Raw genomic sequence first — 13,140 nt, forward strand, 5'->3', positions numbered from 1 at the left:
TCTCAGCCACCACCCACCCCTGCCCCGCCCTGAGCCCTGTGCCCCCATCCATGCCTCAGCTTAGACTACAGAGTCCCTCATTTATTTGGGATCCAAGGCCCCAACCCTCAGTATCCTCCCCAATAAACTGCAGCCAAGCTCCCACTTTCTGGATGTTCACCCCAGATCAGGGTTCAGGGCAGGTGGGCAGGAGTCACCACAGTAGGAGGGACTTGGCAGCAAACACAGGATAAGTGCTTGGTCATTGCCTCCAACACCCCAAATCCCTGCTGAAGGCTGGGGTGGGGGAGACCTCTGCCCGGAGACCCTCAGGTCTCACGGGCCCGCCCCAGGAGGCCCGCATTCTCCTGGCGAAGGGCCCGGTAGTCCTCTTGGATCTTCTCCAGGTTGCTAAGGGTCTTCTTGCCCATCTCCATCTCGATCTAAGCAATATGAATCACATCCCCTCAGTGAGCATGGCCTCTTTCCCAGCTCCTGCTCACCACCCGCTCTGCTATAGGCACACAGGGCCCTTCCTGGGCTCCTCCCACCCAACCTCCAATAATAGTCTGCTCTGTCCCCCTGCCAGGCCTTTGCACATGTTGTCCCTACACCTAAAGCATTGTTATGTAGCAGGATTACCCACCACATACTCAAGCTGAAGCCCCTGGGAGGCAGGCATAAGAACCCTCGGGACAGAAGCTGGAGCTCAGAGTAGGCCACTTGCCTGTTCCAGGTCAAGTACATGGCTAAGGGGCAAGGCAGAGACTCCAGCCATAAGCTGTGTCTGGTTCAATAGCCTGTCTTGGCACAAACCATGGAGCTGTCCCCTGGCCTGCCTTGGTTTCCCCTCCCAGCCCCAGGCCTCACCTGCTCCTCAAGGTCTCGAACTTCCCGCATGATAGTGCCCGTGTCCTCAATGGTTTGGATGAGCTGGCTGCAGTTCTGGGGACAGTAGGAAGAGAAGACTTGCACTCCAAACTGGCTCCTCCCCAGGCAGCCCCTGAGGCATGCTTCCCGCCCCCCTCACCTCATGCAAGGCAGCTAGATACTTGTAGGCCTTCCGAACAGCATCATCCTTCTTGGCATCCTGACCAGACAGAAAGGACCTCGAATGTATCAGTGGGCTGCCACCACCCCCACCTCCCTACACACCACCTCCAGGAACCCACAAGGCCACCCTCTTCTACCCCCATGACTTCATCCCTCATGGAGCAAAGCCAGGCCCCAGCATCAGTGTACCTACAAGTCTCACACAGGGCCCAGGCCCAAGTCAGCCCATGAGCAGATGGGCAGGCAGCAGCCCAGCCCCACACCACCCCTCTATCTGGCCCCGTCTGCCTCACACCTTGAACACAAGTTCATCAGTCACCGCAAATGTCCGGTCCAGCTTCCCAGTCAGAGAGTTGATTTCCTTCTGAAGCTCCTTTGTGTCAGACAAGATCTGGCAGAGATCAGGGCCATGAGCCTATGTCTGGGGTGGGACGGCTGACTAACTAAGAGCATTCATGTGCATGCACTCACATCCAGACAGGGCCTATGTCACTGTGTCAGGGGTGGCTGGAGTGGACTGTGTGGGACTATTCTGGGTCATGGTGTGGCCAGATAGCTGTGCCTATCAGAGGGTCTGAGGTCCCTGTGTGGCCATGCTATACACATCTGCCCTTTGGACATTTCTGCCCATATGACCCACCCTCTAGGACCACAGCAGCATACCTTAGTGATCTCTTCCTTCTGCTTCCGGATGTTGCCCACAATCTCGAGGATACGCTGGGTATAGGCCAGCCTGGACACGTCTCTGGGCAGGGTCTCCAGCTCAGACACCTAAGTAGAGACACAGCAGACACTCCCCCAGGACCCATACCTGGCGCACTCTGAGCCATCCAGGGCCCTGGCATGGGCCTTACCAGCTGCTTATAGACCTCCTCTTTCCTGCGGGCCTCCTCAGCAGCTGCCCGAACACTCTGGTGCAGCTCTTGAATTTCTGCCAGCCGTCGAGAAGATTCCAGCTGCCAGGACCCCATTGGTACAGGGCAGTGAGCAAAGCACAGGGATGGCCCCCTAGGAAGATACCAAACCTTCCCCACCCACAGCCCAGGACCCCACCACCTACCTCTCTGCAATCCTGGAGCTTTCGTAGATGGCGGTATTCAGCAAGGAGCGGGACCCGGTGCTTTTCCCACTGGCCCGCCAAATGGATGACCCGCTGGGCACTGCTCTCTACCACAAGCTGTGAATGGTGGTAGGACGGCACATGTCATACAGGCTGGGCCCTTCCACCTCTGACCCTCCTGGTCCAGCCCTAGTACCAGCCCTACCTGCAGCTTGGCGAGGTTGGCAACACCGTCTGGCAGCAGCTCCACCGCCCGGCTCTTTAGGCGCAGGGCCTGCTCCCTCTCCGCTGTGCTGAGCTTACTCTGCCGACACTTGGCCTCCACCTGGTACCCAGAACTCTCAATATCAGTCAGTGGGGGAGCTCAAATACACACCACAGGCTTCCAGCCCACACTGAGCCTGGAAAGCCCTGGCCTAGCCCAAGCCCCCATAGATGATGACATACCCTTCTAGCCCCTATGGGCTTCTTGACCCCCTCCTGATATTGACAGAGACCTATAAGCATCAAGGGGTACCCAGAGGCCCCTATGATGTCTCCACCTCCACACTTACCCCCAGAAGACCTGATGAGCCCTACAAGCTCATGCCCGTACAGACCCATCATACCCCACAGATGCCTAGCAATGCCCACAAACCTCCTGAATCTCACAGACACCCAAAAGCCCTGACTAATGCCCACAGGCACCTTTCACCCCTTCAGGTCCACCAAGCCCTGCAACCATACATCTCCCTGACACCCGCATTGATTCTCCTGAACTCTCAAGAATCCCACATATCCCCCAAAGGCCCTCATGAACCCTTCTGACATCTGCAGACCTCTATGGAGTACCTCTCATCCTTCTCAAGTCCCCCAAAGCCCTCTAGGTCAGACTTGTGACCTGACCCCAGATGGCATCCCCTCTACCACCCCCACCTGCGCAAGGCCAATTCCCAGGGTCTTCATGTTGGCTTCAACCTCTTCAATGTCGCGGTTCACTCCCTCTAGCTGCTCCTGAAGGGCCTCCAGCTCCCGCTCTTGAGCTGCCCATGTGTCCTGAGAGGAACAGACCAGTCAGGGTGGGGGTGTCAGGCCCAGTAGACAGGCAAGAGCCTGGGACACACCTCGCTGCTCCACTCACCTGTTCAGGCCACCGGGAGGTGGCTGGCACATCTGACACCTGGGCTGCCTGGGCTTCGGGCTCCTGGAGGAGGGAGAAGGGAGCATCCTGGCTGTTGAAGAAGGCCTTGTCTGTCATAGCCCAGCCTAAACACCCCCCAAAAGTACCCTTCTAGCACCGTACCTATGCCCATTCAACTGCTAATGACCAGCAGGCTGTGACTATATGAGGATCAAGGAATTCTATGTGACCTCAGACTAGAATATTTGCTCATAAAAAAACCTCCCTGATCCTGACAGCTTCTGTTCACCTGGCCCATCTCTGAAGCCCCAAATTCCCATGAGGAGAATGAGTGCCCCTCTGGATGACCATCCAAGGAGAGAAGGTATACCCAGAGGAAACTTCCTGGGGAAGCTTGGAGTTTGCACAATGAACACCCCTCTACCCTTACCTGGTTCCCACCCCTCTACCCTTTCTCCATTGAAGTCCCTGAGAAGCCACTGGACCCCTCTGGATACTAGCCCCTAGTGGGGAGAGGCTACACCTGGTGGGAACATAGGCACCTGTGTGGATAAAGTATGGTGTTTGTACATAAAGCAACCTTCCAAGCCAGTCTTGACCCCATCAACATGCCCAATATCCATGTAGGCCTACCCACCAGATAGAAGGTGAACTTCTCTGAATGTGTGAAGCGAGAGCCCTTAGGAACACCAGTTCTGGTCCCAGCACCCCAAGCCTGCAGCAGCTCTCCTAGGTCTCGGGATTGTGGAGAGGGACCCAGCTGGCCCCACGTCTGACGCAGATACTCAGCCAGGTGCTTCTGCAGCCGCTGCCTCTGAGCCCGTGTATCCACCTGAAAACAGAGGGTAAGGTAAAAGGGTTGGTATAGAGGGCTCCTGATCACCCCAGGCCCTGCCTCCTCCAGGGAGCCACGTGACAAGGTGCTACTGATAAATCATACCCTATAGCCTCTCCCACCAAGGGGGCACTGGACCTGCTCTCTTGGCCCATCAGTCTGGGAGCTCCCCCAGCACAAGGTCTCCTCTTCATCACAGCCACGCTTCACCTATTCACTCCTCATACTAGAGGAGAATGTGGGGAGGTGGAGCAGTAAGCCTGCAGCCCCCAAATCAGAGAATGACACAGAAAGAATATGTGGAGACAGAGCAGAGACAGAGTCAGAGGTGCTTAGCAAAGAAGGAAGTGGAGGCAGAGAGTGGAAGGGAGAGAGAGATACAAGAACAGGAGCAGTTTGGAGACAACAGAGGAAATCTGAGTGTGAACAGTGCTAAGAGATCATTGTTAATTTTGTGAAGTGTGAAATGGCCCGGGGGTTACATTAAAAAGTGAATGTCCTTATGAGTTAAGAGACATATGCTTAAGCATTCAGAGTTGAAATAACATGTCTGGGATTTGCTTTACAATGAAACCAAAAAACAGTTGGGGGAGACTAGATGAAGAAAGCTTAGCACAACGCTTATAGTTGAAGGTGGGTGACAGGTACACAGGACTCATTAGGACGTTGTGTCTACTTCTGTGTTTGAAATTTTCTGTAAGTTTAAAAAAGACAGAAATAAAGATGAACACATGGCAGTGGCGGAGTGGGGTGAGACAGGAAGACAGTTGCAGAGGTGGGCAGAGGGGAGGGGGACAGCAAATACAGGTAGACAGAGTGGCAGAGACAGCACAGAAATGAGGAGACAGAGGGGTGAGAAACAGGGGCAGCAAAACCACAGAATGAGAAAGTGACCAGAAGAAGTAATGCAGAAATCTTGAGACAGAAGAAATGAGCATTACAGACAATGGCAGAGACAGAGAAAGAGTGAGAGCCTCAGGGGTGGAAAGAAGGCAGGAGAAACAGGGAGGATGGAAGGAGATCCCAACTGTTCTGGCTGCTAGGAACCTCGTGCACGTTTTCCGGTCAAACACACAGCACTACCACCACCCATGTCTTAAAATAGAAAATTGAGATTGTGGCGATATTGACTTGTCCAAAGTCCATAGCCTTTCTGACTCCAATGTTCTTGCAGGTGGGGAGCCAAGTAGATCCTTGCAGAGGGGAGATGATGAAAGAGAGAGACAAAGTAGGAAAAGGACAAGGGCAAAGGACCAATGGGAGATAGAACGGGAGCAACGATGAGCAGGGACCTCCACAGCAGGGAGCCAAGCATTGGGCAGCACCTGGGTAGGAAGGCGGGATGTCCTGTGGACCCAGTCCTTGTCACCAGGGTGGTCCTGGCTTGTGTGCTGGCAGAGCTGAATGGCATGGCATTCGAGGAGCGAGGCCACCCTCCCAGCAGGATGAGGTGCCTGGGTTGGGGCTGGTAGTAACAGGGAACTTGCCTGGAACTCTCGGGGCTCTGGAAGCAGGAACAGAGTCAGCCAGCCCTCCCACCTCACCACGCACCTCTACCTTTCTCCCCAGCACCTCCCCAGAGTCCCACACTCACCTCCTTTGGAACTCAACTCAGGCATGACCAGTCTACTGGCATGGAAAGGCTTCTGGGGGGCTGAGCCCTGGTGGGAAAACAGAATCAGGGCCTCTAGGATGAATTGTGATGGAGAGCACTGGTGGGGGGGGGGGGGCAAAAACCTGAGCACCCAGATTGGGACAAGGAAAGCCAGGTAAAAACAAGCAAAGATCAACATGTGTTGGCGGGTCCCACCTGGAGGTTCTGCAGCTTAGGAGTGCGAAGGAGGGGTGGAACCCAGGGCAGAGCCAGCTGGTCCCTAATGTGGCTCCCAATAGCTCGGAGAAGGATAGCTGAGTCACCTATGGGGGGAGAGGAGGGAGTGTCAATCAAGTGACAATGCCACAACTCCAAAAATGCAGACTATGGGAAAACAAGCCATCTCTCCCTGACCCCCACTCCCAGAGATACATATCTATCTAGCTATCAAACTCACACTTAGTCATTCAATAAACACTTACTGAGTACCTACTATGTACCAGTCACTACTCTAGACTCTCAGGCTATCTCAGTGAAGAAAATGATAAAGATCCTCCTCCCAGGCCAGCAGGCTGGTAGAGGAGATCATGACTAATGTCAAAACGGTGATACAGAAAACTGTCAGCTAGTGACAGGAAAGGAGAATAAGGACTGTTGAGAGGAGGATGTCATTTTAAACAAGGCAGTCCAAGACAGGCCTCCCTGAGGTGACATGTGACCAGAAACCTAGAGACTATCTCAGGGGAGAATAATCCAACAAATACAAAGGCCCTAGGGCTGGAGTGAACCTGGCATATATGAGGGGCATCAAGGAGACCAGAGGGAATAGAGTAGTTGAGGGGGAACAGGGCAGGAGGTAAGACAGAGAGGGCCCTCCCAGCACCAACTCATCACCTGGTTCAGCCCAAGTCCCGGCCCCTTCCCCCTGCTCTGCATCCCCTCTCCCAGCCCCAATCCTCCCACCTAGGTCTTCTGAAGACACATAGCCCCACCTCCTACCTGGCAACCTCTTTACCATTTCTACCTCTCTCAGCCCCTATAACACCCAGGAATGCCACCCTCTCCTTTGCCTCACCATGCCCCAGGTACCCCATACCTGCAGGCTGGTCTGCATCCTCAGAGGCATCAGTAGGTAGACGCTCAGCCAAGAAAAGAAGCAAGTCCCGGAGATCAGGCTCACTGGGGTAGAGGAAGTTCTGATAGCCAAGCTCCAAAGGGTAGCCCAGGTCCTGGGGGTTGGGGAGGGGGCCCCTATCAACCAGGCAGGCAGGCTCCTCCTGCCCTGGGAGCCCTGGGCTTAGACCCTAAATGCTCCCAGTCTCTTACCAACCAGCACCCTCCAAACCTCTCCTTGGCTCCCCAAATTCTCTAGGCCTCTGCAGGAGGAGCCACAAAGTGATTCTAGTCAATGTTACAGAGAGCAAGAAATGAGATTAAAGCTCTAGACTTTGTAACTATGGCTCAAAATCCAAAGACCATAAAAGAGAAAATGGGTATTTCTGAATACATGAAAAGAAATAAAAACTTTAAAGGAAAAATATAATAAGCCAAGTCAAAAGAGTAATGACAAGCTTGGAAAAAATATTTGGAACTCATACCACAGTAAATAAAGAGTGCTTAAAATTAAACAAGCAAAAAAGACCAACAATGCAACAGAAAAATAGGCAAAAGGTATGAACAAAGTTTACTAAAAAAAAAAAAAAGAGAAAACATCCCTTAAACATATGGAAATATGTCCAATCTTGCTCAAAAGAGAGACATGAATTGAAGGAACACTGAGAGACTTCACACAAGCATCAGCAATCCGGGACAACCTGACACTACTCCTGGGGTGTGCACTGGGAGGGAGCTACTATCACTAAGGCAGTGTTCCTGCCCCAAACCTGAATCTACTCATGAGAAAATACTCAGAGAAATTCAGACTGTGGGGCATTTCAGGAAACAATCTGCCTGAACACTTCAAAAACATTTGTCATCAGAAAAGAAACAAAGAAACAAAAGCAAAGGAGGACTGTTGAAATTTAAGATTAGAGATGTAACAATGAAATAAAATGTAATCCTTGTTTAGACTCTGCAGCTTAAAAAAAATAGCCATAAAAGATACCTTTGTTACAACTGGGGAAATCTAACCACTACTAGACCTTAGATACTATTAAATTGCATGGATGTGATCATAGTATTGTGGTTATGATGGAGAATGTCTTTTTGCTTAGGAGAGGCATATTCAGTTTTAGGTATGAAATGTCATGATATAAGCCACTTTCAAATGGCTCAGCAAAAGAGTGTACATGTATATATGTATAGTAGGTGTGTACATATGTTTATAGAGAGAGAAAAGAATGAAGCAAAATGTTACAATGCAGGAAGCTAGGAGAAGGGCAAAGAGGTATTCACTGTTCTATTTTCATTTTTCTTTACATTTGAAAATTTTTTCAAGGTACAAAGCTGGGGAGGGAAAAACTATACTGACATACCATTTCTTAACTACTGAATGGGGAAAAAAATCCAAAAATCTGACAATACACTCAGTGGGAGAGGGTGTGGAGAAACAGACATTCTCTCATACACTGTCTGTGGGAATGCAAAATTAAAGTCCCAGTGAGGGTGAACTGGCAAACTAACCAAACTACACATGCATTTACCCTTCCACGTAGCAATATACTTCTAAGAGTTTACCATGAAGATATGCCTCCAACAATTTAAGAATATATATGCACAAGATTATTCATTATAGCATTCTTTGCAAAATGTAGGAAATTCCCTAAATGTCCAAGCATAGAAGAGTGGTTGAATAAACTATGGTACATATATACAGTGGGCTGTAAAAAGGGAAAAAATGCTAAGATCTGTACCATCTGATATGAAATGATTTCCAGGATATACTCTTAGGTTAAAAACAAAAGCTAAGAAACTAGGTATATGCTTCCTTTTGTATAAGAAATAGGGAAATAGAATATATATATTCACATTTGCTTATATCTGCATTTTAAAATACTAAAAAGATACACAAGAAACTAATCAAAGCAATTCCCTTATAGCAGACAGGTGGGGGTAAAGGGATGAATGATTGGGTATGTGAGTGAGATGTCTCAAGGTAGCATACTATTTCTGTCACACCACAGCGGTCTCTTCTACTCTCTTAGCAGTAGTTAATTACCCTTTCCGTGGTTCACAATTTTTTATATTAAGATGTCCCTGTTTAAACTATTGCTGGGGTTTCTGCCTCTAGCCTGGACTCTGATTAATAAAATAATCTCCTCAAAACAATAAGTACTTTTTAAAAAAGAGATTACAAGCTTTGGAGTAAAAAAATATCGCAGTTGAAATCCAGCCTGTGCTACTTACTGGCTATAATGCCTTGGATAGTTATTTAACACCTAGAAGCTCAGTTTTCTAGCTGTAAAATAGAGCTGATAGTTCTTTCCCTATGTGGCTGCTTTAGGGGACAGAAGGGCCCATCAGGGTTCTGGGTAGGGACTGAAAAATGGGCCCAGAAATAAAGCCTTTTTGTGCCAGAGTTGCTGTTGGTCTGAAGCTGCATGGATTCCGAAATCAGACTTTCCTTAATTCATATCTAAGTTTTGCCTCTTACCAACTGTGTGACCTCAGGCAAATCACTTAACCTCTCTGTGCTTCACTTTCCTCATCTGAAAAAAAAAAAAGGATATCAACAGTACCTACCTCAGAAAGTTGTTGTCATGAGAATTAAATGAGTTTAACACCATGTTACCACAATGCCTAGCACAAAGTATACACTCAGAAAACATCATTATTATACACATATGTGTGTACTAGGTCACAACGTAAGGTATATTTATTTTGGAGGGTCACAGTCAAAAGAGTGTGAAAACCACCGGCTTTTAAGCTACTTGACTTTGAGTTTTTTCCGACACCTGCAATCAAAGAGTTGTGACTGATACAGAAACTCGCTCCAGGAGTGGGGTGTGTGAAGTGACAGTCATCAAAATATGGAGGTGGCTGAGTCGCAGAAAGTGGTGGCAGGAATAGGGCATAGGAAGAGGCAGACACCAGAAGGTGGCAGTGCTGAGCCAAGGTGGGCTCCAGAGGCAGCACACAGCTGGATTAAGAGATACCCTTTCTGCCTGCTGTGGACACACTGAGGCTCAGGGGCCAGACCATCCCACAAACTTCTTGATCCCTGAAAAAGCCATACTCAACCCCACACTAAATTTAATGTGAGCAAAAGTAGGTCAACATCAAGTCCAGTGGGAGTCAGCACTGAGAGAAGAGAGAACTGGGGAAGCCTGACTCCCCAGACTTTCCTTAACATCTCCCACTACGTACTCTCCTTGCCAAACAGAGGACATAACTTCCCCCCTTATCAACTGCCATCCTTGAGAATATAGCCCCAGGCCAGGGGACAGACTGTCTGCCTTATAATGCCACCAAGACCCCCCCCCCCCCCCCCCCCCCCGCCAGAAGAACTTGAGAACTTCTGAGAGATAAGTGAACCTGAGAACTTAGGGATGGGCAGAGCCCTGAGGCTTATTGCTAAGAGACAGACACTGCACGAGCAAGGTCCAAATTCAAGAAACCCGACCACACTATCTCCTAGATCTAGGTGGAAGTGTTCACTGTAGTTACTCTATTGGCCCTCTGCCACCATATACTGGGTATACCGACTTACTCACATTCATTCTGTAGCCACAGGTTGCTGGAATGCAAGCAGCCAAACCAGGCCTACCCTATAATAGTAATGCCACTTACACAAAACTTATTATAATCCAGCTTTTCATAAAGTAACGCATTTTTAATCCCTATAGCAACTCTATGTGGTAGGTATAATTCTTACACCAATTTTACACATAAGGAAACTTAGGCCAGAAGAAATTAAGAGACTGGCCCAAAGTCACCAAGCTAGTGAACCAGGAGAAATGACATTGCTTGGAGGGAGCCCTTGGATTAGTTTCGGGACACAGGTCTGTACTGCAAAGGTGTGTACATCAGAAGGCACATTATCTGGGTGGAGACAGTTTTGGAATTATTCTCATGAGAGGCAGGATGTGTGTGGCTGCCACAGGGCAGAGTGCAGTGTTGGTGCAGAGCCACTGTTTTCAGTTAACCACCATATCTTCCTTTGGGTAACCATCCCTCTCCCTACTCCATGTGACCCCAAGCAGCCAATCATAGTGCCCTATGGATGACCAGGTGATCAGGCTGGACCAATCAGAATACACAGTGGTTAATTTAGGAATGACCCCGTGAACCAAGCAGGACCTTTTCTGAAACTGGGAAATGGATACTATAGGGGGGGAAATTCTTGGTGCTAAGCTGAAAATACAGGAGCCAAGGGCAGCCCAGGCACAAACTGGATCAACACTCTTAATGCTCATAACAACCTGAATTTTATCACTTCGGTTTCACAGATAAGGAAATTAAGGTCCACAAGGGTTAGGGTCACAGTTAGTAAGTGGTGCAGTGAGGATGTGAACTAGTCAAGCAGTTTGACCAGAGAGCCAGCAGCCTTCATGCTAGACCACAAAGGGAGGTGGCAGAGAGGAAAGGCAAGAGTTTCAAAGGAGCTTGGTGATTTTGTGAAGGAGGAAGGAAGAGGCTGTGTGTATTGGGAGGAAGGCACTCACCATGCAGGCCTGAGCCAGGCTCATGGCCAGGCGGAAACGGGCGGACATGGCAAGAGGCAGCAGGGGGCTGAGGCCAGAGCCCACAGCAGGGTTGATCACACGCAGGCAGCAGACAACAGCTTCTACAACCAGCTCAGTGGTGAAGGCTCGCAGGGTCTGCACTTCTGGAGGAACTGCCCTGAAGAAAAAAGGGGACAAGCTCAATGTGGGGTGCAGTCAGAAAACAGGGATCAGGCTGGGCTGTGCTGCCTTCTGGAAGCCCTAGTACTGGGGTGGGGATGAGGAGAATGTCCAGAGTTCACACACGTCCTGGGTGTTGATAAATGTGATTTCCATTTGGAAAACTAAGAACTGAGGATGTCTTCAGGTCCTAAGAACTTGGTGTAGGAGAACAGTGGAAGGGACCTGAGTTGAGAAAATCTCAAATTTCCCTATGCCTAAAGGCTCCAAATTTCAGGGGTCTGAGAAGGGCAAAGGGCCTATTGTGACATGATCTCTGGGATTCTGTGTCCCCAGATATCATGTTCCCTTAATGTCAGGGGCCCCTAGATATGTTGGGAGGCTGGGGTTTTCAGAAGTTCCAAATGTCAGAATCCCTGAATTCAATATCTCTATACTAGGTGGACATTAAGACCACCTAGTTTCAGGCAATTCAGAAATCAGGCTCCCTACAGGTTGGTATCCTGGGTTTTTAGGACCCTGGAATGCAAGAGTCCCATGTGTCTGGCACACCCAGCATTGAGTCCACCAGATTTTAGGGTCCTGGAGTTTTAAAATCTCCAGGTGTTGGTAAACTGGGTTTGAAGGTTCCCAAATATCCAGTCCCACGGTTTTTTGGAGTCGCTGAGTGCTAGGGTCCTGGGGTTTTAAGTTCCCTGGTTCTCAGGATACGGGTGTCTTAGAATCTCCAGGTATCAGAGTCCCAGGGTATTGAACTCAAGATCCACAGATTTCAAGGTCCCGAGTCTTGAAGTTGCAAGGTTTTAACATCTCAAGGTGTCTGGGTCCTTGACTTTGGGGCTTACCAAATGTCGGGTTTGGGAGGCCCCTAATGTCAGTGTGTGTGTGTGTGTGCGCGCGCGCGCGCGTCTGTAACGGGAATGGGGGGTTAGGATCCTGCAGTTGGATCCCTGGATGTCAAGGTCCAGAGTTTTAAGGTTCCCGGGTGACTGGGTCCGGAGTTTTGGAGTCCCGGATATGGGCATTCCGGGGTGGGCGGGGGCTGTGTCCTTACGTGCCGGCCTGGCGCAGGGAATGGATGAGAATTCGGTCTGCCTCCTCCATGGTGAAGCTATGTCCAGGTCTGGGGCTGGGTCCAGGGCCGGGTCCAAGCAAGCGAACAAGAGAGGCGCAGCTGTTGAAACCCAGCTCCGCACCCTGGGTCCAAGGAGTGTCACGGGCTGCCACCGGAGAGCCGGGAAGTGTAGTTTCGACAGCGAGTGCACTGCGTCCCGGTGCGGATGTGAGCGCAGGCGTGGATTAGCAATGGCTGCTAGGAGTTGTAGTTCTTCCGCCTACATTCCAGTGGGCACTTCCAAGCGTGCGAAGAAGTGTATCTTGTGTATGTGTGCGCGCGCGCGCGCGTGTGTGTGTGTGTGTGTGTGTGTGTGTGTGTTCGGAGGGCGGGACGGGGAGTGACTTCTTGACTCATTCACTTAAGGTGGCATTCATCTTCTAGATTATAGAAGTGTACAAATGCAGGGGCTTTAGCGCAAACGGTCTGGGGTTGAGTCTCAGCTCTTTTGCTCAAGTGTTTAGCTCAGCTTGCTAGATGTGCAGTAGTGGGTAGGTTAAATAACTTCCTGTTTTAGTTTCTTCATCTGTAAAATGGGGCTACAGTAGTCGCCCCAACCTCATGCATGGTTTCACTTTCTGCTGTTTCAGTTACCCGAGATT

At 50.0% G+C, this 13,140-nt stretch overlaps 1 protein-coding gene across 2 annotated transcripts; it reads right to left on the reverse strand.

Annotated features, from left to right (window-relative positions):
• Window positions 1–60: 60 nt before the first annotated feature.
• On the reverse strand, window positions 61–12,709 carry CCDC22 (coiled-coil domain containing 22). 2 transcript variants are annotated; one of them, XM_053917463.1, is made up of 17 exons: window positions 12,479–12,709; window positions 11,245–11,422; window positions 6,738–6,870; window positions 5,858–5,964; window positions 5,642–5,708; window positions 5,373–5,551; window positions 3,850–4,044; window positions 3,213–3,275; window positions 3,008–3,127; window positions 2,298–2,417; window positions 2,093–2,209; window positions 1,887–1,988; window positions 1,696–1,803; window positions 1,328–1,423; window positions 1,010–1,069; window positions 850–924; window positions 61–422 (listed from the first exon to the last, which is right to left on the reverse strand). In XM_053917463.1, the coding sequence occupies exons 1-17, from the start codon at window positions 12,526–12,528 to the stop codon at window positions 309–311; spliced, it is 1,884 nt and encodes a 627-aa protein (XP_053773438.1). In that variant the 5' UTR covers window positions 12,529–12,709; the 3' UTR covers window positions 61–308. The 2 variants fall into 2 exon arrangements, with proteins under 2 accessions (XP_053773438.1, XP_053773439.1); XM_053917464.2 differs by lacking the exon at window positions 1,328–1,423 and having other exon boundaries at window positions 12,479–12,694.
• Window positions 12,710–13,140: the final 431 nt, after the last annotated feature.

The sequence above is a fragment of the Desmodus rotundus genome, chromosome X, assembly GCF_022682495.2.
Source record: "Desmodus rotundus isolate HL8 chromosome X, HLdesRot8A.1, whole genome shotgun sequence".
Lineage (NCBI taxonomy): Eukaryota > Metazoa > Chordata > Mammalia > Chiroptera > Phyllostomidae > Desmodus > Desmodus rotundus.